Genomic DNA, 24,001 nt, shown 5'->3' with positions numbered 1-24,001 from the left:
GTCATGTAAACACTGCAATACACCTTATAATAACCAAGTGATTCAAATACAAAATTAAATAACAAAAAACTTGAATAATAAATAAAAGAAATAATACAAATGACAAAAAATTTAGATATTATGATGTTTCTATTTGGTCTTTCACATTCAGTTAAACCTGATTTGTATAGGAATGTAATATCAAGTCAAGATCCACCCATTAGATTAAGATATAGGATTAAAATACTAATGGTTCTGATTATGAACGTTATAAAAATGCAGCAACAACACGCAGGCGCAGTACAGTGAAAACGTCACCTCCTTCTTCCGGGTGTATGTAGCCTTTAATAAAGGTTGAAGTTGAGGTGGAAGTGGTCTCATTTCTTTCCAAGCGAAGTTCACCTCATTTTTACTGTCGCAGTGGGATGCACACAGTTGGAAAACTCATGAAGGTTTTCGTGACGAGACGCATCCCGCAGGAGGGAATGAAGATCCTGTCGGCAGCTGGAGTGTATGAAGTGTTTTCTTATTCGTTTTGTTATTTATTCTAGACAGCAGTCTGTATGTGGGAGTCATGTTCTCTCATCTTCTCTGTCGCCATGGAAACAGGTGTGAGGTGTCTCTGTGGGACTCAGAGGAGCCAGTGCCGAGGACCGAGCTGCTGAAGGGGGTGCAGGGGGCTCAGGGGCTGCTGTGTCTGCTGTCAGATAAGATAGACACTGAAGTTCTGGATGCTGCAGGTACTTATGTGCACTGGTGAAGAGCTGGAAGAAGCAGAAGATAATTTACAAAAAAGTCCAAATACATTACAAGACATACAGATACAAATACACTTCATGTATCTCCAAGGGATATTCATTATCACCAGCTATAATCAGTTCATACAACATAATAATCAGTTCAAACAACACAGTTTGAACAAAGTCCAGCCTTCATGACAACAGGCAAGGCAAATTTATTTGTATAGCACAATTCAAACACAGGGCAATTCACAGTGCTTTATAACAATGGAAAAGAGACAAGTTAAAAACATACAGTTAACACATAAATAATAATCAATAATTAAAATAAAGTAAAATAGAACATTAATTGACAGAATAATTATGAGGGAAATATACTGTATATCTTAAAGCACAGGTGTCAAACATAAGGCCCGGGGGCCAAATCCAGCCCGTAGGATGAAATACACTGAAAATACTAACAATCAATGGTGTAAAAATCATTTTAATTCAGGTTCCATATACAGAACACTTAGATCTCAATTGGGTCAGACTAGTAAAATATTATCATAATAACCCATAAATAATGAAAACAGCAGATTTTATCCTTGTTTTAGTATAAAAAAAGTAAAATGACATGAGAATGTTTATATTAACAAACTATCCTTTTACAAAAATGTGAATAACCTGAACAAATATAAACAACCTGAAACATCTTAAGAGAAGTGCATGCAATTTTACCAACATTCTACCTGTTACTAAATGTTGTGTGCATTTGTAATAATAATGTAAGTTGTAATGCACATGTGTAAATGAAAAACTGATAAACTGAGGCAGAATATTGGTAAAATTGCACTTGTTTGTTATTCAGATTTTTAAGGAAATGTTGTAGATGTAAACATTTTCATAATGTAATTTGACTTTTTTCACTGTTATTATTTTAATGGTCCAGCCCACTTGAGATCATATTGGGCTGAATGTGGCCCCTGAACTAAAATGAGTTCAATACCCCTGTCTTAAAGCATTCACCTACAGTGACTAATTCAGAGGCTCCATAGTGAATGTGGTAACACAGTCATATTCTACAACATTGATTCACCAGTAAAACCCATGGAGTTTGATCAATAACAGTGGATGGACACATTTTTTATGTTCAGTTACTGATATCTTTGCTGAAAAAAATCACTTTTTCTTCAGTTTTCTCTGTTTCAACTTTCCTCTTTGCTTTTATGAACATCCACATCATTAGTAAATTAAATGCAGGAAAATACATGATTTACACTGAAAAAATGCAACATAAGGAAGATAATATTACAATGAATGGTGATAAATCACTTCAGAGAGGTTAAATATAGAGGAAAAAAATCATTTGGGAACTGACACAAAAGTAGCTCTGGGTCTTTATGGGTTAATTGTGAATATCAATTATGAATATCAAAGCACAAGAAGTAGAAAGTGGAATGAAATGGACATTGAATGTCGAAATTATGCTCCTATACAATTAAAGTAATTAAAATAAATATATATTATTACATTTAATCACTTCTCTGATGTTTTAGACATTGAAACTTGAGATTTTTGCATTTTACTAGAAACCTTTACTTCCCTGTCAGTTATTAAAATATTCACAGATAAATTCAGTGATAATTTTGGTCAGGTTTTGGTATTTATGATAATTTTTCTCTGATTTCAGGCCCAAACCTGAAGGTGATCAGCACACTCTCAGTGGGGTTTGACCACTTGGATCTTGATGAAATTAAAAAACGGTAGGTAATGCTAAAAAGAAAAAAACACACTGACAAGAGGTAGTGTTGCACTGATCCTAAGTTGTGTTGCTGTGTGTTTTTTAACAGCGGTATACGTGTTGGATACACTCCAGATGTTCTGACTGATGCCACAGCAGAACTGACGGTGGCTTTGCTTCTGTCCACTGCTCGCAGATTACCAGAAGGGGTGGAGGAGGTCAAAAAGTCAGTGTCATAAAGTTACACATTACACTAATCTTTGCTTATTTTTATGGTGATGGGTTTTTGCTGCACTTTTTAACCAAAAGTAAAAGCTTTAGTTACATAATGTGTCTTTTGTCTGTCAGTGGAGGCTGGAGCTCATGGAAGCCTCTCTGGTTGTGTGGTTATGGTCTGTCTGGCAGCACAGTAGGAATCATTGGACTGGGGCGCATAGGTGAGGCATACTGCAACTACTTCATTTATTTTGGCATTACAGATTCTTCATTATAAACTCAATTTCCAATGACTCAATCCTGTAGTCATCACCAAAGCATGACTTTATTGCACTGTGTAGTTTTGAGAGCTGCATGTAGGTAAATGTAATAACCTATGTTTGCTGTCAGGCATGGCCATTGCAAAGAGACTAATGCCGTTTGGAGTAAAGAGGCTGCTCTACTCTGGAAGAACAGCAAAGGCATACGCTGCTGAGGTTAATGGAGAGTTTGGTAAGAATTGAGAAGTAGTGATTTGTTCAAAGTATCATACACAGCAATTAATAAGCAATAAGTGCAGAATAATAAAGGAAATAAGGGTCATAATATATTCACTTATTTAAAATGAGAATTTACTAATTAACATTTTATGTGTTTCCTTTTCTCTAATGCTAATTTAACAGTACCTTTGGACACACTGTTATCTGAGAGCGACTTCATCATTGTTTCCTGCTCCCTGACGCCAGAAACTCAAGGTCTGTGTGACAAGGCCTTCTTTAGCAAGATGAAGAACACTGCGGTCTTTGTCAACTCAAGCAGGTAGATCCACAAAGGCATATGTGTTATTACAAATCCTCTGTTCACAAATGAAATGGTAGCAATGGATATCTGGAACCTGTTCCTTCCACCTTTATTAGTGTTATTTTTCAATTATTTACCACACCAAGCACCAAACATTATAAATGAAGAACTACGAGGCCAGATTTAATCAATGACACTTCATCTCAGATGTAACAACCTCTAGTTTCTTTAAAATACAACCAGAACCAAATACACTAGTCCCATTAGCTTTGATTGCTATCCAGGTGATTCTTTCACTGGTACTTTGTTGCTTTGGAAAACTGTAAAATAAACTTAGAGACTCAACTGTGGATCATTAAGCTTTCTAAAAAGGTATAACATGTTGACAAAAGTTTTATTGTAGAAACTTTAATATATTTAGTCCAAAATTGCGACTGGATCACCAGCAGTCTGGTGGGAATGGAGAGGTTAGTGAATTTGTGTGAGGTTTAGGCTTGTCCATGGTTTTAATACACTGCTCTATAGAGTTGGAGTTCAGGATAACAAGACAGAGATGTTATTGTCTTAGAGGAGCAGTGGTGAACCAGGAGGATCTGTACCAGGCTTTGAAGAATGGACAGATTGCTGCCGCAGGTCTAGATGTGACAACACCTGAGCCCCTTCCAACAAACCACCCCCTCCTTACACTAAAGAACTGTGGTGAGTAGACGACAATAATGTTTCTTTATATGTCTTTATACACATTTACTTCTTACTCTAGTCTTGTTTCTCTTCTCTTTTGCAGTGGTGTTGCCACACATCGGCAGTGCCACCTACTCCACAAGAGGCATCATGTCGGATTTGGCAGCCCGTAACCTTCTGGGTGGTTTACAGGGCACAGATATGCCCAGTGAACTCAAATTTTAGAGCCTTATTCTCAGCTGCTGTTCCCACCTCAACCTCTGGGGCTGCCTAGAAAGTAACAGTCTGAAAAGTATTCAAAGGATAAAAACATATTCAACTGCAAAAAAAACCCAAAAAACAGAGAATACAAAGTTCAGTGTCCCAGTTACAGTTTATCTGTCAAGAATGAATCACATTGTCACAATTATTTCACGAGAAGAGGTAAAAATATTTTATTCCAACTTTATAGGCAACAGTGTATAAAGCTTCACTCCATCCTTTTACAGGAACTAATTAACGCACAAGTAATATAGAACTCAGGAAAATAATTGTAAGTAGCAAATGAATAAACTAAAACCCTCCCAAGTTCTTACTAAAATCTACAAGTGTTAAATGTTCTGTGGATTGCATCTAACAAACAGAAATTTCCTGCACTATTTTTTTCTCCTGCTAAATGTGATAGTTGCCAGAAAGGTTTCCATATTAATACTTGATCTGCATTTTTGTACTGTTGCAAAACAATAAAACACTCCAGCCTCTGAGAAGTCACACTGTTTTTTTGTTTGGTTGTTTTTGAAAAAACTCTTACAAGTTGCTTGTGCTCAAAAATGAGATTTATCCGCAGTAAGAAGTTAAATTTGCTATTTATTATCATGTGTCTTGAAAGTTTTGTGCCGCATGTTACATGTTATGTCTGTTCTCATCTCATTTAAAAGTAAAATCATGGTTGGAAAATAAAACCATAAAGATGGTTTACAATTTACATAAGCAAACCAACTTTGATTTCAGGTAACAATAAAAACAAAAGTTGATTTGGGTGATAAATACATGTACAGAGTGCATTTTTTTTTTTTTTTTTTTCAAAATTTGTGAGTTTGGACAAACTCTGGTTAGGTAAGTAGGGTATCTGAGAAAGCCTGATCATCTTTCCAGTTTAGACAGGTATTCTTTGAGTGTTTATACAGATGTGAGGACTGGCTGAAGCGTTTGCCACACTTGGGGCATGGATAGGGCTTTTCTCCTGTGTGGACACGAATATGTTTCTTACAGTCAGTCAGGTTCATGAAGGTCTTGCAGCAGATTTTGCAGGCGTACTTCTTCTCACCTTCCACCAACAGCACAAGGTCTTCAGCAGCTGCTTTCTTGCACTTGGACAGAACGTCCTCTGAAGCTCTGGTCAGAGGTGGATGTTCCACTCCATCTCCTCCTGATCCAGAAGAAGATGATGGATCTGCGCTGGCTTCAGATCCAGGTGGTATTTTGGGGGCAATGCGACGGAAGTTTGTCGCCCCTGAGCTTCCACCTCCTCTACTTTTCCCAGCATTGGAGGGCTGAATGAGGGAGGGCCCCAGACTTAACCCATGTCTGATGCCGCTGAGAAATCCTGCCAAAGAGTTCTGTGTGGGCTGGAGGATGAGTGTGTCACTGAAACCAGGGCCCTGAGTTGGGAGAAGCGGCTGCAGAGGAACAGAGGTTACAGGAAAAACAAGAGAGGAGGATTCTGTTGTGTTTGTTTTTTCCGTGTTTTGACACAGTTCATCCACATTTTCAAGTGTTGCAGGAGCATCACTGGCTGCAGCAGCTGCAGCAGCAGCAGCGGTGAGGTTAGCGAGGCTGTCCTCCTCTTCAAGAGCTCCTATGACACTATCAGCAGTGGGATTAAGAAAACAAGAAAAGGCCAGCTCTGACAGGCTGTCGAGGCCGTCCCCGTCGACCGGGTCATCCCCCATATCTCCGCTTTCTTTTTCTGCATCAGTCTGAAGATCTGTGCACAACTGGGATGGTAAAGCATTAACATCTGCATCTGGGGGACCGTTTATGGTCATTTTAACATCATTTAATTGTGCATCTAAATGGGTTGTGGGGTCTTGTGGAAGACATGGAGGACAGTCATTTGGAACAGGGTCCAGTTCTGGAGAGAATGAGCTCAGATTTTCCTTTTTCACCTCAATCATTTTAATCTTTGACTCTTCTTCCTCACCTTCTTCTCCAACCTTCACTTTTATTACAGCTTCTTTGTTTTTAGTTTCATCTTTTTCCCAATCATTCAATCCTCCTGAGCTGCTGTCTGATTGGCTGGGCAACTGAATCTCCTCAGACTCTGCCTTGGTTGCTTCATACTTCTTCTCAACCTCATCCTCACCACCTGGACTCTCCCAGAGACCATCAGGCATCTTCAGGCTGTCTGGAGAAAGTAGCTCCTCTCCTCCCTCCTCAGTACTGACAGCGCTCCTGCTCACAGTAGGAGAACATTCCTTAAACATTTCTCCAAACAGCCTGCAAGACCTTTTCCTGCCACCAAGCCTTTCCTCTTGCAACTTTCGCTTGCATCTGAAGGACAGTTCTCCACCCTGCTCACCTGTGGCTCTCCTCCTCACCCACTCCTCTTCAACTCCACCAGACTGGCTCACCTCCACTACTGCTTCATCATCATCATCATCATCATCATCCTCCAACACAGATGTGACATGTTGAAGCATGGCCGGCCTCCTCTGGGAGGATGCACACTGCTGCTGCTGCACTGATCTCCATCCTTTAGGAGGCGATGCGGGGAAGTTTTTCCTGGACAGGTGCAGCTTGCAGGCTTTGACCACATAGTTAAGGTGCAGGTGTGAGGCTGCCAACAGGACATCCATCACATTTGAGCAGCCGAGAGACAGGGTGGAGGTGTAAATCATATCCAGCAGGGTGGAGAAGGCCTCAGGAGTCACCACTTCAGGATCTAACTTCATGACGCTGGGGCCTCCACTCCCACTCTTCTCATGTGCTGGGCCTCCACTCTCATCAGTACTGTCACTGGAGCTCAGAAGTGCCCTGAAGTGAGAGCTGCAGGCGGCTAAGATGGAGCGATGAGCCTGGAAACTCTGACCTCCCACCACCACCACACAATCACACAGCTGAGCATGGAGCCGCTGGTGGTTGAGCTGCTGGAAAATGTGCTGGAAATGACCTGGAAAATCCATGATAGGTCGTGTGTGATGAGAAGTGGGTGGACCGTGTTATACTTTACAGGTATTTCTCAATAGGCGCGATGATGGAGGTGATAAAATAACGCAACGATTGTCAAAGTCAGTCCATCTGCTCCTGAACAGGGATCCACGTCCACGTCTCATCCTCTGAACCCGGCATCAGTAGCCTCCATGCATCCGTGGAACTAATGCGCCGTAGCCCGGTTTCCTAGAGATGCTCTGGAGTATGGGCGGGCCTCGTCCGACAAGAGAGCCGAGGGATGCGGCGCGCTCTCAGGCCTTTGTCCCCTTTGTCTCCCACAGTCCACAGCAGATGGACATCCCCGCTGTTAAAACTCACAGATAATATCCACACCCGCAGCTGCTGAGATTACCGTTAAAACGACTGATTCAGTGCGCTCACACAATAGCACCCACAGCCTCCGTCGCTTGTGCATTTCATTGGCGCTTAGTTGACCAACACCACCCCCTCATGGTGATAACTGGAACTGCACCTCACCTAATTAACACTACTTTTGAATGAATTTTTCTCTCTATTTAACCTTTCCTAATTGATTTATCACCATTTGTTATAATATTATTGTCTGTATTTTGCATCTTTTCCAGTGTAAATCATGTATTTTCCTATATTTAATCCACTGATCATGTTGATGTTCATTAAAGCTCAGAGTAAATTCATAAGTTATTGTATCAGAAAAAGAGAAAACTGAAGAGATAGTGACTTTTTCTGCTAAGATACCAATTGCTGAACACAAAAACAAGTGTCTCCATCTACTGTCATTTATCAAACTTCATAGGTTTTACTGGTGAATCAATGTTGTAGTAGATGACAGTGTTTCCACATTCACTAGAGCTTCTGAATGTCCAAATGGGCCATATCCGATGACTATGAAAAGATGACTTTTACAACAATTATTTACATGTATTGATAGGATTAGTGGATCAACACGTAATAAACAGTTTAGCTCAACAGATACTTTGGTTGCCAATGGCTGTTTGGGTCTTTATGGGTTAAAAATATATGAACAAGTGCAAACTTTAAGCACTTTATTGGAGTGTTTTCATGTGATTCAACATCTGCTCAAAAACATCAACTGTTGTTTTTACTGTACTATATTTGTCTGACAGCTTTAGCTGTATTGCAGATAATAGTTTTAATAGCTTTCCAAGGAAAACCACTTTACACAATATGGATAAATATAATTTAATATTGTGATAAATATAATTGCAATAATTTTTTAATTTGGTTTTTAGGATCTATTGAATACATTGCCATCTCACATCTACAAAATGCTTCAGATGTTTGTTTTTTTTAAATCCATAATTATAATTATACTCAATGTTGATTATTTTTGTCGTTATAATTGTTCTATTCTAACCATAAATAGTCCTGTTAAACCACCAGTAACTGTCTGGTTTCTTCAACTTTCCCTCAGGAAGAATAGTTTAAAATTAAACTTAAAAAAAAATTTTCATCCAACACTTATCGTGATAAATATTGACAATAACTGAGATGAGCGTTTTTATCATGACCATATTGAAAATGAATGGGAGAGGAAAGAGAAGCTTCTATGTGTGATATGTCCAGGTATTTTTGTACAGTGAATCTCCAAATACGTAGAATGTTTGTGACAAACTAAAGGATTGAGGTTTTTGTAGTTGAAAATATTTCCTCAAGACACTGTATTGCACAGTGTACACTGTATTGTATAATGCATGCTGATACAGGACTAGAATACAGATGACAACTCTGTATTTAAAAAGTTGCCATTTTTAGTTGTTTTAATAAATAAGTGGTTACTAAATAACAACAAAAGATATTTAACTATTTGGACACTGTAAGATTGTCAAGAGTCATCCTGAATGCCAGTTCAGTATAACAAAACTAAAACAACTTACTGTTACTTTTATGTTACAGTTGCATGTTAAAATTACACTTAAAGTTATTTTTGTTAGGTTTCATGTAGAGACTAAACACATTTGCTGGAGTTCAAACAAAACACAGCACATTTTTAATTAACAAATTCAGCATGGTCTCTATTTATTGTATGACATTCACACTAAACAATGTTCACAATGTGTTATATATTATCCAAAAACGAAAATGTTGACAGTGTTTACAAAAAAGTTGTTTCCTCAAGTCCAGTGACGCACAGCCTTTCAGAGTTCCACATGATGACTTGTAACGGCCCCGTCTGTCAGCTCAGGATGGTCCATACTGTCTCTGATGGAGTAAACGTTCAGTGGATGGATGGATGGATGGATGGAAGAGTCCAGCTGCTCGCCTCATATGCTGTCCAGCTTCTTCAACACATAAGGAGCTGCAGATATGAAAAACACAAATGAATTCTTATTGCAACCATGGACAGAAATTGTAGCAGCAGATGTTTGTTTATGATTCAGAGTTATGCATGAGTGACCTCTTTACTAAATGTTTGATCTTCTATAGACTTAAGGTGACTTAAAATGGCATTTTTTAGACAAAGATCCGTTTCTATGTACAACACAAACAGCATAAATACTTGGATTTTACCTAAGAATTACTATTTCATCCAACTTTATCCTTCTACTCCACTATATCTAAGAGGAAATATTTTACTTTTTCCTCCACTAAATAGGCCTGACAGCTTTAGTTTTCAGATTATATTTTTCACCACCCACCTATCAAGTCAAAATCACATATCTCAAAATCTGGTGATGATAAATGTTTAAGATAATTTAAGGAATTACTTGTTTCCTTCAAGAAATGAGTTTAACCCTCTCCTACTTCTCAAGGTAAATAGGTTTGGTTAAAAAAAAAAAAAAAAAAGGCTGAAAATGGCTGTTATTCGATGCTCATGAAAAGCTGACTTTTTAGAGATTCAGCAAGTTAGTGATTTTATAGAATATGGTGCATTGTTGTATATTTATCATAGTATAGAAAGTAAATTAGCTAAGACTTAAACCTCTAATGCAACAAAGACATGACAGGTGATCATTTTACTGCAAAATTACTACCTTCACTTCTATTACTTATAACATCACTATTTTGCGGAAGCATACATTTTCTGAAATAAGGTTTTAAATACTTGACTTTTACTTGCAGTACAGTATTTTCACACTATAACAGTTCTTCTAGTTCTTAAGTGCTAGTTCTACACTGATCACAACACGTTGATCTGTTTTTTCATCATGTACTACAACATGGACGTACAATCAATATCCATGTTTTTTTCTGCAATTTCCTGAGTATGAACAGATCCAACAAAACCGCATACTTTGTAGCTAAATATTTTAAACAGCAGGCAGGTCATGTAATGTTGTAAATGTGTAAACGGTCTGTATTTAGTCAATGTCATCTGGTCGGACTCACTGGCTCTGAGAAGGGCGACGTAAATCAGAAAGTTGCGTAAAGATGAGATGACATCTTGTCGCATTTTCTTCTTCATCTCCTCTGGGTCCATCTTGGGGCCAAGTCCTTCCAATTTGAACATTTTGTCTGTGGTTTGGTCTTATTTCCAGTGAGGCTGTTAAATATCTCACCGTTTCGGGAGCATGGGTGGAATAATCTTTACCGGAAGTGACGAAATGACGGAAATGACGATTGTACGGCGAATGACGAGGGACAAACTTTCTAGGAGCAATGCGATAAATTTATTAAACACATGGCACGCACCACGGTTTATTTACATTAAACGTAAAAAAAAAAAAAAAAAAAAAAAAAAAAAACGGTTGCTGATATGCACCAACCACAATGTGTCATTTGTCCTTTTTTAGTTTTACATTAACTTGTATATAAATGGTATCACTATTACTGTAAGTAAAACCCAAATGATTATTTACAATTTTAAAGGGTTCATGTATATAGATATAACCTTGTATATACTGCATTTGTAAACCAAACACATTTATAATCCTTTAAAATGTAAATCACGATTAATATTTACAAAAAATATTGTTTTGCCTATTTTGGGGTTGCTTGGTTCATTTAATTAATTAAGTTTTTTGTTGGTCTTAAATTGCATTATTAGTAAGCCTATACTTTCATAATAAACTGTGGGAGGAAGTGTATGCATTTATTTATGTTTTTGTTTTTTGTTTTTTTGTTTTTAAATTAAGACATATTTCTGTAAAATAAGTGGTGTTTTCTTTGTTTTTTAATATTTTATTTTACTGTATCAACACCAGATGTTTGGGGATACCATAACATTCTGTATTTGATCATTATTTATGAAATTTAAAAACCTCCCTCTTGTGCATTTTCTTACAGCCCTATTTATTTTCTTATTATTCCAGTGTATTTAGTGTAACCATACTGACCTTGCAGAGGAGGGGAGGGGGTCCTCAGGGCAGACAGCAGAGGAGGCAGGGAGGAGAGAGGGAGACGAACAGAGGGAGGGGGTGGGTTATTTCTGAGCTCAGGGCCGAGGATTAGCAGAGAGCAGTCCCAGTACGATGACAGCATCCAGCACATAGCCAAACCCCCCACACACCACATCATCACCATCCGGCCCGGGAGGACACGGTGGATATTTTTTGGGGGAGAAACACAACATTTCCTCTCAGATTCTCCGCATCACCGCTTTTTTGGGGATACCTGTCCCAGACTCCCGGTCCGTCTGTCTCCTCTTTAAACCACGAGGTGAGTTTTGTCCGTATTTTCTGGTGTTATTGTCTGATGAAGGAGCGCCCGACTGGACGGAGGAGCCTGCACCTTGCATCATTTCCAGCCATCTGATCCGATATTTAGAAACGAAATGAATAATGTTGTACTCATGGACCTTTTCTCAAAGCCTGCAGGCTACACCCGTGTCCCTATTTGAGGGAGGCGGTGGAGAGATTTAAATCCGATTAAGATAATAAAGGAAGCAACAAAAGACTGACCTTTTTTTTTCTTTGTTTAGCCTACTGCTTTAACTGGCATGGCTGCTGCTGGTGATTAAAGTTAGTGTTTGACGACTGTAATGGGGATATTGATTATTAGTAATGGCATTTATTACGCATTTATGCGTGCTCGATATTGTTATTGTAAACCTAAATTCAGATCATTACGCAAAACAACAAATCCTATAAAGATTACAGATTCAATTCAGGTCTGTTTTGTGTTATGCTTATAAAACAAAATAATAATAACACATGACTTATGCAGTGATAGTGGAAACCCATGCTGCCGTCTGCGCAGTGAAATCACCGTCACCGGCTAAATCCTGACAGATCCGGGGGATGCCAGGAGTCTGGGTAGTAAAACACGCACATTATGAATGGGCGTATGCGATGTGCAGACACCCTGGACGGTCTCTCTCACTCATTTTTTTCCCTTTGCTCGTATCCTTCGGCCAGAAGCAGCCTCTCCTCTGCGCTCTCCCGTTCCGTGCCGGGCATGACAAGCGCAACACAACTAGACCGGAACAATGCGTTTTGCTGTTCTGGGGCCTTCATTTAATGCATGACATGATTTGATATGACTGCTGATTGCGTTTACATTTGGACCCTGTGTGATATACAGCATCCTTTGTGCGTAAATTTGTCATTTAAGTTAATAATTGAGCATTCTGTTTGAAGCAACACGCTCCTGTTGCAATCTCACCTAAGCAGACCCAGACATATTGGATGGAGATGTGGTCCTTGGGTGTGTAGCCTATACATGACATATGGCAGAGGATGCTCAATGTTTTCCTTTTTCTCCTCTGTGCACTTAGTGTGTGTCTTTACACTTGCCAGTGCTGCGGGCAATGTGCTATGACTCAGGGATGTATGCAACAGCATGTGATGGGAGTAGCTGCTCCGAGGTCATTCTGCCAGAGGAGAAACAGGACGGGCAGAACTTGCACATCAGGAAAGACTTGATGCCTGGCTGCATTAGCCTGGATCTGCCCCACTGACTGCTCCACTGTCCCACTTACCATAACCATCCAGCCATCCCTTGCTCTCTCTCTGTAGTCTTAGCTTCATGCCTCCAGGGCTCGGTGGGTTGCTGGGCTGGTGCTGGCCTCTTCAGCCTTGATGCTCTGACCATCTGATCCTAAGATCAATCCATTATTGAAGCTGTTCATGGATAGATTTCTATTGTGCACAAAACGGTTCTTGGAAGCTATTAATTGATCAGTATTGTGCTTTCTCAATACAGGAATTCATTTAATTCAAGGGTCATGGGTTGCATTGTATGGTTATGGCAGTGGCTGGATGAATGAATGCATAGATGAATGATGATTGACAGAATAAATCTTAATATACAGCACTAGGAAACACATTTCCACACCTGAACACTGTTAATCCCTCTGGAATCTGAAGAAGATGGATGGTCATAAACCAGTGGTTTCCAACCTTTTTTGGCTCATGACCCCATTTTAACATCACAAATTTCTGGCAACCCCAGACGTTCAAAACTGAGACTTTTTTTTTTTTTTTTTTTGCTAAAATTCATTTGTTTTTGATCATGTAATAGTTTGCTCTACTATGTTGCAAATAAACGTTAATTTTAGTCTATATAATGTATATTATTATGGACAGAGGCAGAAAAGCCAGGTGTAGATTACTGGACAAAGTGAGAATTTGATTTTCCTTGGTCAGGATATGTACAGTCAGTCCAGCTTGGATTTACAAGGCTGACAATTAATACTGAACAAACAATAACTCAAACTATGAATTATGAAAGAGCTGCAGCATCTGAAACTGACCACAATGAACATTTGAAAGATAAACGGTACCACAATGCTTCAGTTTCAGCTTCACAGTTTGTTATGGATTGGGATTGTCTCTCTCAACTCAACATATATTTTTTATAAGTGATTTTTTTTTTCTATCAATTACTAGAAATTTCAGGTGACCCCATTTGAATTCCAGGTGACCCCATGTGGGGTCCCGACCCCAAGGTTGAAAAACACTGTCATAAACTATCAAACACAGGAGAGTACATTTGCATTTTTACATCAGGAGTGGCTTAAAACACCCACAACAATGTGAATTAGCATAAAGAAAGGTGTCGGAAAGTCAGGGTAATTTAACTATTACAAATATTTCTGAACTCCTCTTAAGTTAAAACCTTAATTTTGTGTTGTGTGTGTAAATAATGAATATAGGTTTCTTGAGTATATGAACTCTGCAAATGCAGTATTTTAGTTATTTTGACCACTTGTCATTTTCTGCAGAGATAATCTAAATACATTTTATTTAAAACTCACACATTTGGAAACTGTTCATTTTTCTCAAATATACAACCACTAGTGCTTGAAGTAAATTATACATGTTTGGGCTGTAAATGTGCATCTGTCCTTAAACTGTGACAGTATTCCTCTCCTGCTGAGGCAAAAGCAGATGTGACTTCATTGACATGACAGCTCCATGGTGATGGCATAGCTGACTGGCAGTGGTGGCAAAATGTAGGACAAGTCTATTTATGAATGTATAGCAAAACATTAAGAAAATGAAATGCATAATCCAAAAAGCAAAAGCCTCAGTAAATGGCATCAGCTCTGAATAACCAGGTTCTCTCCTTTTCTATTCTTTAAAGTCATATGAAATATTAAACTCCTTCTGTAGCTGCATGTAAGTATTACTCCAGAGCCCAGAGGTCTATTGTAGCTGCTGGCTTACTTGCTTCTTTAATATTACATTTTACTTAAAGATAAGACATCCATTGTGTAGTTTTTGAAGTATCACTCAATTGAGAGAAATTGACTCAGACAGCAACAGAAGAAGTGAGACAGACAGTTTTCCAGACTCCCAGCATCTATCATCCACTAACATCCAAAGGCTGTCTTCAGACATCAAGGTGTTCCTCTGTCTCACTCCGGAACCATCAGAACCATTGATAGAGATCAGTAACACAATGAAGCTCGCTATTAATCTTCAAAAGACCCATTATTTAATAGTGCACTGGGGAACTTGCCTCGCCAGGTCGCTGATGAAAGGGGAAATGAAATGAGCAGCACACAGTGAGTCCTGTCTTCATAATACTAATGGAATGAGCTGACAGGCTGCATGAAGAAGGGGAGATGTAATTATGTCTGGGACGCAGGTAAAAGAGAAACAAACAGCCAAATACAAGTTACAGCCACAAGTAAAAACTAAACAAGCCACATATTTGCTGCTGCGTCAGTGTATTATTCTGTTGTTCTGTTTAGTTGGTGGACAAATAATTTTCAGTTAGTTTGGCTAATGTTAACAGGATAATGTTGTGTTGGAAGATGAAAATATGATAATGCAAACTAACAATAGCACAAACATATTACCCTTTTTTAGTGACCTCCATAGTCATCACTTAGTAGTAGAGTAGTGCTGCAATGATTAAATGGTTGATCAGTGTTCGTTCTGATTATCAGTAATTCCATTTTCTTAAATGTGAATATTTTCTAGTTTCTATACACTTCTATGGCAGTTAAATGAATATCTAAGTGTTGTGGATCAAATTAAAACCTTTGAGGATGTCATCTTAGGCTTTGGAAGACACTTTCTGACTTTTTTTATTAACTAAACACTTACTCAAAGAAAGGATCAACTGATTGATCAACAATTGAAATAATAGTTTCCAACAAGCTACACCAAACACAGGAAGATATCAGTCACTTGACCCAAACTATATTTTGTGAATGGTTTTATTGTGTGACAGAGTATCTCTAAGACATTTCTGAATCTAATAGTAGGTACTTAAGCAGGCAGTAAACAGTTTATGTTTAGAGCAGTTACAATATGGCAGAGGTTTATATCATCTTAGCTTCTGATCAAAAATGTAGTGTAGTGCAAGAAACTACTGGTCACAGCAATAAGTCCCTTTTCTGAGTTTTTATTGTCCACTTTACTTGCCATTCCTCACTTTTACAACATTGCATTGTAATATAGACCAGTCCAGCTGCCTCACACAAACTCAAAACAGCACACCTCAAATCATCCAGATATTCGTACATATAGTATCTTCTGCCAAGTGAGGTCTTGGACTGAATCTGGGCTGTGGTCTCTGTCCAACTTTGTTGGCAATAACTGTGAGCCAAAATGAATTGTGGAGTCGCTGAACCAACCCCTGCTGCTGCTCTGCTGCGCCTCATGTGGTGCAGCTGTATCCGGTGTGTCGTACTCGGCTGGAGGGGGGAGAGTGTGTGTTTCTCTGTGAGTGTGTTGTGGGACAGATGGAGAACAAGACATCAATACCATCCAACTGGTCCTTTCTAAATAAAAGCCGTTGTCCAGTAAGTGAGTAATGCTTCTTGTACTTGTGAATCACATGAAGCTCTTGAATTTTGTTTCGTTTGTGTATGGGTGTTGTGTATTCTTGTGTTTGTAAGTTGCAGTACACCAGTCCAGTCTTGATGCTAGAATATGGACGGCTTAGCGACAACATTTTAAGTTAATTACTTTTTTTGTATCAACTAGAACGGATTGTGTTGAGTCGCTGTACATTTTGTTCCACACCCTGTGTTTTGTGTCCACTCGGCCCAGTCCATGTCGGTCTGACCTGCCATGGCCCGGTCTGGCCCAGCAGTGCTAATTGGGTTTAGAGCTGTCTTCCATCCAGCTGGCTGCACAAAAACAACAACCTCTGCCAAATCACGGGTGCCACCTCTCCACCCCTGAGACAAGAGTAAGAGCAGTGTGGAGCACTTATATGAGCTGCATGTGTGCTCATAACTGAATAACTGACTCTTTTGTCAGACACATTGTGTGGGAAAAAGGGCAGAGAGAAGGATATTTGTCTCAGTGAAATGAGATACAGACAGTGAGACAGAAGAATTGAAACAGACGTCATTAGAACAACACATTTCCACAAATATCCTCCTTATGCAGCGACAATAGAAGGGGAAGATAAGGTGAAAGGAGGAGTAAAAGATCCGGACAGGCTGTAAGGATCAGTGATGAGCTGTGCTGGCAGCTTGGGGACTTAAGGACACGACACTGGTGGACAGGATTCACGATTTGTATTGATTCAGAACCAGATTAGGAGCAGACTCATCACCAGCTTGCAGATACAGAGGCTTTACTGTCTTTGATTTGAGTCAGAGATCAAATGAAATGCTGTCATCATTTAAAAGAGGGACCATTCTCTTCATTTAGAAAACTCCAGAAGTGAAGAAGAGTAAAACTAAAACAGCTTGAGAAATGTTATGCTATTTTCTTTTGTTACATTTTTTTTATTTAAAAGCTGACCATGCATCGATGTCTGCCACCTGGCTCCGTTCGCTCTCGTTGGAGGAGAAATGCTGCATTGATCAGCTTTTTTCTCCCTTCTCAGTAAACAGACTCCTTCACATTTCACTGTAGATACTTTTGTCCTTTCTTTTCGTCTGCTACAGCTTTACTCACTCATTTCTTGGCTGCTGCCCTCTTCACCCTCTTTAAAATTCTCTCCCTTTCGTCCCCTTTCTGCACCCCCTTCAATATCCTGTCCTTTCTCTCCATTCTTTGCCTTGACCAGTTCTTTCTTCTGTGTCCCTTCCCCTTTTCCCAGCCCCTCAGAGCCCCCTCCTTTTTCCCTTCTCGCCCCTGCAACCCCCCATACGTCTTTCCCGTGTCTCCGTCTCCTGTGCTCTGCTCTTCTTGTTGCCCGTGTTGGCAGAGTGGCAGAAGGAGGCGTTCAGAGGCTGAGCTAGCTGCATTAGCCCTATGTATTATTCATGAGGCCTGCAGTCTGTGTGGGTCTAGGTGTTCTTCTGGCTTTTCTATGGGACACATGAGTCTTGTGAAAGAGCTCTGTGTGTGGGACACAGGGCCTGATGGAAGAGCTGCACAGATGGGGCTATCAAATCCTTGATTTCTGCTCCCTCTTGTAGATGAAAGCCTCGGGGAGTAAGAGTTTACCCCACAAATCAACATTCAAGTGCAAAATGAGGTGGTTTCCTTAGACAAGATCAAGAGTGTTTATTTTGTGTCACCACTGATTCAACAACTGGGCTTTTCACAACAAACCTTGTGTTTTTCTCTCAAACCAGAGCCTGGCTCAGGTTTCTGCCATATCTGCCCTGATGTTCATATGAAAGAGTCGTCCTCTTTTATTAGAAGCCAAGATCTCCGTCTGCTCTCAGCACTTCCCTCTCCACCAAATCAGGATACACAGGCTGTCCTCTTTGCTTTTAGAGCGCGCCCAGTAAGAACTGTTAACTGAACTGGACGGTATGAAATTTTAATTTAGACAACCAGACGGAGATGGAGTGCCTCGTCTCCACATCACCATGTGGTTTTGAGGCTGCGGAGGAGTAGAAAGAGCGAGAGTGGGTGAGAGAGAGTCAGAGAGAGAGAGAGAGAGGGAGCCTTGGGGACCAGAGGAGGGGCCTCTTGGAAAACCACAACCACATAGCTGGTTTGGACTCACATCTGCTTTGCTTGACATACTTGCGTGTTCACTCTGAAAATATCAACAACTGGAGTATCATTCTGACGCTGAGGAAAAGGGTTCAAATGCCAGGCAGATCCAGCTGATACAAGTTAATCAGACTCCACCATCATCTGGCTCACCTCACATCTAATTATAAACCTGTCATGTGGATATGAATCGAGTTGTCTTCCTCTGCTCTGCACAGGTGGCCACACCAGATTGGGATTGGCCCTGATGATCACAAGGACCCCCCTCCACCTCTTTTCAGCCAATCCTGGAGGGGCTGCAGAGCTGATGTCTCAGAGGGCGAGAGGGTATTTGTGTTCTGGAGACCTGAAGAGACAAGCTACATCACGGTGAGTCACACTCACAGTATCCAGCGAAAATGTGGGACATGGTCTTTTCTTCAAATATGAGGGTTATATATGAAGTTTGAAGCTTGACTTTGATTAGTCCATGGACAAAATATTTGTCTGCTTCTGAAGCTTATTTTTAATTATCACGTTATCTTCAAGTAAAATATCTTTTAATTGAGCGACAATTCGACAATTTCAGGAACAATTCTTCTTATAATATCTAAAAGTTTGCTTTAGTAATATGAAAAAAATTGTGTTTTTGAAGTCAAAAGACAGTAAACCTCTTGCTCAAGTCTCTGAGATGAGAATGTTTATGAAAAAAAGAAATAGCTGGCTGCTGCTGCCTGCAGAGTGTGTCATCGGATATGACTACCTGACTCGGCAAGGACAGTGAGGGCGAGAGAAAGGAAGAAAGAGAGGGAGTGAGGGGGAAAAACACAAGAGAAAAAAGAGAATGACAGCAAAAACTCATCACTTGACTCAGCGCTGATTGCAGCACATGCAATAAACACAAATACACATCTTCCTGCTCCTACCCTATATGCACATTTATTAGAGTAAAGCACTACCAGTTAATGGAAGGAAGTCTCTATTAACTGCAGACATTTCAAGATCTCTATGAAGCTGATTAACGTGTCAGTTTCGGCTTGTCTCAATGATGAACGGGTGTGTAAACAATCACACTCAGTTCCTCATGTGCAGATGTCAGCTACCTAGCCTCACTCATCCCTTCTCATCCAAGTCAATCGGCCTCAATCCAGATCAGCGGAAGGTGCTAAAGTGACACCCTGACCAGTGTAGAACTAGGGCCTCTAATCCTCTTACAGGAGAGACCTACACTTTGTGCCTTACTACTACTGAGTGGGGCTAGTCAACATTGGCGTACAAGCAGCGGTCACTTCAATGGAGAGCAGCAATGAATTTCAAACTCAGCAGATGAATCCAGTTGTTTAAGCTGGTACTGAGAAGGAAAAGACAAACGAATCTCGTTTTTTTGCTTGTTAATGGTGCAGTGCTGCTTAAACATCCTTTATTGATTCCAATGCAGTGTATGCTGCTTCCACATAACTTGAGACTTTAAGTTCACTCAGGTAATTGTGCTGTAATGACCCAACACTCCTCATTAATTAGACAAAGATATGTTGTTAAATGGCCACAGACAGTGGCAGAAGATTGCCAGAAAACTGTTGTGCTTCACAAGTCTTGGCTTGCAGAAGTTGCCTTCATATTTCAGGGAGCTGATCAAACTAAGCTCTTGGCGGCTGGCAGAGGCCAAGGAATGGATCATTATTTTTCAGGAGCACATTCATCATCGTTAGCCACATTGATCAGGGTCTGGGTCACTATTACCCCCCCCCCCCCCCCCGACAGAACTTTCCCTGTCTTTCTCAAGAGGTCAAACAGGCCAATACAGACCAGAGACAAAGTATATCAAAAGACTGAAGTAACTTTATCTGAAAAAGGAAAAATATATCCTCTAAATCAGGTTATCTGCGACCGTCCTGTGTATCTCTAAGTCTTACACAAATTAAACCCAAACCTTTGTAATGCATCACTTCTGTATAACACGCTGCAGAGTATATCTCCATCAATAGATAATAAAGCAAGTTAAGGAATTATCAAAAGCTCTACAGACCTATAGCCAGCATATTGATTGGCTGACACAGATAAAATCCAGCTGAAGGGAGTTGTAAGTCTTAGGATTTGGTCAGGATTCAGTGCTGATCAGCTTTACCTCTCTGGGGTTTGACTGAACCCTCCATCCTTCATCATTTCTCCACTACTCCTCCTAAAAAAGCAGGCTAAGCAGAAAGTGCACATCTGCAGACTTCTTGTTACAGATAGTTAACATGCACATCATATCATATTTGCATTGATATCTTTTTGAATCCTATTATTGTGCAATGACTCAGTTATCCGTCTGTGGTTTGTTTGTTGTCATGAATCGGGTCATTTAGCCAAATGTGTGCGACATGTGTTGTTGTTATGCATGGCGATGACTCTCCACCCCCTCTTTTTCTCTCTGAACCTTTCTTTCTTGTCTTTTCATGTATCTGATTATTCATCACATTCAAGGCCAGCTACACGTTCTGCACATGAAAACAGAGCAGTCGACATGCAAATTTAGCCAGAGCAAAAACCCAAAAGACAGAGTTCTTTTTTTGTCTGTACAAATCCTTTCATCTCTTCTCTGTCTTCGTTTCCTTCTGCTTGTGTTTTGCTTCTTGGAATTATGTTTGTAACTCATATCCTGACGTGTCTTTTTTTTAGATAAATGGAGGAGAAGGAGCGATGTAGGAGCAGGTCTCCAGCTCGGAGGGCCAGCCGGGTGCAGCAGGTGGTGGGAACCATTATACGACGCACCCGAGAGTCACTTAGCAGGTATGATATGAACCATGACAAAGATGGACTTAATAGTTTAGGAAATGTCTTTAAAATTAAAAATTTAGGAGTCAAAAGTTGTCTCACTCACTATGTTAATCACTGAATAGCTTGATTTTAACATAAGTATAATAATGTCTGTATGTTTGGGCAGATTTTTGAAGGTTCTGTGTGTTCTCAGTAAGAAAACAGAAGAGAAAACAGCCAACGGTAGCAGAAATGCAGACTCCACATAAACCACTGCATCATCAACAAATAAAATGACAAATAGTACAAAAAAGTAAATAAGTTTCAGATAGAGAGAAGAGAAAACAGCATCATCTATTTCTAGGCTTTCTGCCAGACCCTGTAGTGGGAAAGTAATGTGGGATGTGTGGTTTATATAATTTAAAAAGTAGCAGTACAAGGAGAGTTTTTCAGCCAATGCACTGAGTAAACAATCTTTTTGCTGTCAAATGCCATTATAGAATTAGACTCAGGAATCAAAAATGAAAATGAATAAAGCTGATTATATTGGTATAGGCACACCACACGAGATCCCTCCTTACACCCACGCACCGACACATAGTTGAGTACATACTGAAAACCTAACTGTCCCTCTCTCACACAAACACACCCCAGAGCGAGCCACAAATATGCTTTCAAAAGCCCTTCATTCCCTTGTTGTCCTCTAAGTGGTTTCTCATTCTCAGCAAAGTGGGCGGAGCAGAGCAAACTCTTCGCTAAGTCATTCTCGGAGATAAAAGTCTCACTGTGTCACAACTAGCTGACCGACACAGCAACCCTCAGGAAAATATTTCATTTCCATTTGAGCAAAACGCAAACAGTTAATGTGTACTCCCACGGTCAGTGATGTAAAGCAGCCAAATATGTGGCTCTGAATTAAAAGATAAATCAAGCTGAAACAAATCCATTTCCTCTAAAATACTTGAATGTTTTTTTGTTTTTAGCCTCATCAACAGCAGCATATCTATCTGTGGCTCTGTCTTTTTTATTTACCTAAACAACTATTGGTATTTTATGTATAAATTGGCTGATATGATTTCTTAAACAACCACCAATTTGATAGGGAGCATAAGTATTGGACAATGTCAGGATTCATCAGGCTCAAATAGTGAAGAGTGTTTCAGGAGCATGAGACATGATTTTCACACATGGATTGGTCACAGAGAATCCAAACCACATGTAGAATGTTTAAGATGTACTGTAGAGGATTTAACACAGTGGTCCGACTCTTCTATCATCAATACAATATCTGGTGAAAAATTAATGCATGTATACGTGGAAATAATTGTTGTGACACTGCATAAATATTGTGTGCCCATAGCTAATGCTTTCTGTAATCAAAGCTAAAGGCGATGCGATGAAATATTGTATATGGGATTCTTTAGCCAGGTTGTGTAAAAACACTCTTCACTGAGTAACTGAGTTTAATATTTACTTTTTAACAGTAAGGTCAACAACCATCGGAAGAAATCAGTACACTGACATCTGTGGAAAAATTTGGAACGTAAATATGTAAATATTGTTAATTTCTGAAGTTCAGAGTTTATCAGCTGAGCACTAAATACTTTCTACCTCCCTAAAAGTCCGCTTTCAATCTTTGTGCGTTATTGGCTTCAGGTTTCCACATTACACTTGAAAAAGCCTCAACCCAGATGAGTGTTTCCCAATTTTGTTTTTCTTTATTAAATAATGGTAAACCATCGTGACCCAGTTCACAACAGGCCTCATTTATAAATAATAGGAATTGCAAATTTTTGCATAAATCAGTGTTCCTCCATGACATCTCCTCATCTCTTTCAATATTGCTCTAAATATGTGAAACATAAAATTTTGAAGAATCACAATTTTTTTTGTGTTCAAGATAAACCCATCTTCTGCAATTCCAAATGTGGGTCACAACCCAGTCTTTGGCAAAGATTTTCAGACATACAATCCAAAATTTTTGTGATATTACAAATACTACTGATCTGTTTGCTTCTTAAATTCATGTTTGATGTGACACTGTACCTCTTAAGCAGGTGAATGTGAGAATGTGACAGTGAATGTCAAAGAACAAGATAGTCAGAGTAGCATTTAAAGGGGTCATATTTTGCTAAACCACTTTATTAGTCTTTGTTACATTTATTTGTGTGTTTGGACCCTAATAGTTCAAAAAGTTTGAATTTGAACCCTCCAGGTGCTGCAAAGCTATCTTTATATTCATTTTGGCAAAAATTGAGTGGATTTCTACAACCTGTTTTAATTCCCTCTTAATTTATTTTATCAATAACTAGTTTCGTCACGACATTTGCACATATAAGGTCAAAACTTCCAACGAGCATTTCTCTGAGTATGACATAATAGTTTATCAGCAGCAGCGGTTGTAGTCCATACTGAAAATATGTCCAAACTTTGAGCCAGTTACATAAAATGTTCAGTTGTTGGTTGTATTAACGAACACAAGTGGCTGAACGGGACAGAGAAGCACATCAACAACCTGGAGGGGGCGGAGCGTGAGGTGGCTCATTTGCATTTAAAGGGCCAGTGCTTAAAACAACCTTTCTGGTGTCATTACTCAGAAATAAGGTTGAAGATGGACCTGTGGAGTTTTATTAATGAAGAATTCAGACCCAAGCATAACATTTACAGTTTATATAGACCACAGGGAAATGTTTTAAAATGCATAATTCCATTTCAAAAAAGCTAAA

General features: G+C 39.5%; 4 protein-coding genes across 4 annotated transcripts in view; 2 read left to right on the top strand and 2 right to left on the bottom strand.

Annotated features, from left to right (window-relative positions):
* The first annotated feature begins 288 nt into the window (after positions 1 to 288).
* On the top strand, positions 289 to 4,865 carry grhpra (glyoxylate reductase/hydroxypyruvate reductase a). The gene is made up of 9 exons (XM_030145987.1): positions 289 to 490; positions 589 to 719; positions 2,392 to 2,464; positions 2,552 to 2,668; positions 2,791 to 2,879; positions 3,049 to 3,150; positions 3,321 to 3,456; positions 4,007 to 4,137; positions 4,223 to 4,865. Exons 1-9 carry the CDS (start codon positions 405 to 407, stop codon positions 4,342 to 4,344), a joined length of 987 nt encoding a protein of 328 aa, XP_030001847.1. The 5' UTR covers positions 289 to 404; the 3' UTR covers positions 4,345 to 4,865.
* Positions 4,638 to 7,730, bottom strand: LOC115427433 (zinc finger and BTB domain-containing protein 5-like). Its single transcript, XM_030145986.1, has one exon. The coding sequence runs from the start codon at positions 7,281 to 7,283 to the stop codon at positions 5,211 to 5,213; it is 2,073 nt and encodes a 690-aa protein (XP_030001846.1). The 5' UTR covers positions 7,284 to 7,730; the 3' UTR covers positions 4,638 to 5,210.
* A 1,548-nt stretch (positions 7,731 to 9,278) lies between these two features.
* tomm5 (translocase of outer mitochondrial membrane 5 homolog (yeast)) lies at positions 9,279 to 10,866 on the bottom strand. Its single transcript, XM_030145612.1, has 2 exons — positions 10,642 to 10,866; positions 9,279 to 9,610 (listed from the first exon to the last, which is right to left on the bottom strand). Exons 1-2 carry the CDS (start codon positions 10,760 to 10,762, stop codon positions 9,576 to 9,578), a joined length of 156 nt encoding a protein of 51 aa, XP_030001472.1. The 5' UTR covers positions 10,763 to 10,866; the 3' UTR covers positions 9,279 to 9,575.
* Positions 10,867 to 11,614: 748 nt separating this feature from the next.
* Positions 11,615 to 24,001, top strand: part of frmpd1b (FERM and PDZ domain containing 1b) — a 29,238-nt gene continuing 16,851 nt past the window's right edge. Inside the window, 3 exon segments of the mRNA XM_030145605.1 lie at positions 11,615 to 11,910; positions 18,776 to 18,926; positions 21,198 to 21,308. Of these exon segments, the coding sequence (XP_030001465.1) occupies positions 21,202 to 21,308 (107 nt within the window). The 5' untranslated portion in view covers positions 11,615 to 11,910; positions 18,776 to 18,926; positions 21,198 to 21,201.

Source organism: Sphaeramia orbicularis, chromosome 10 (assembly GCF_902148855.1).
Source record: "Sphaeramia orbicularis chromosome 10, fSphaOr1.1, whole genome shotgun sequence".
NCBI lineage: Eukaryota > Metazoa > Chordata > Actinopteri > Kurtiformes > Apogonidae > Sphaeramia > Sphaeramia orbicularis.
This window is presented reverse-complemented; position numbering and strand designations above follow the sequence as displayed.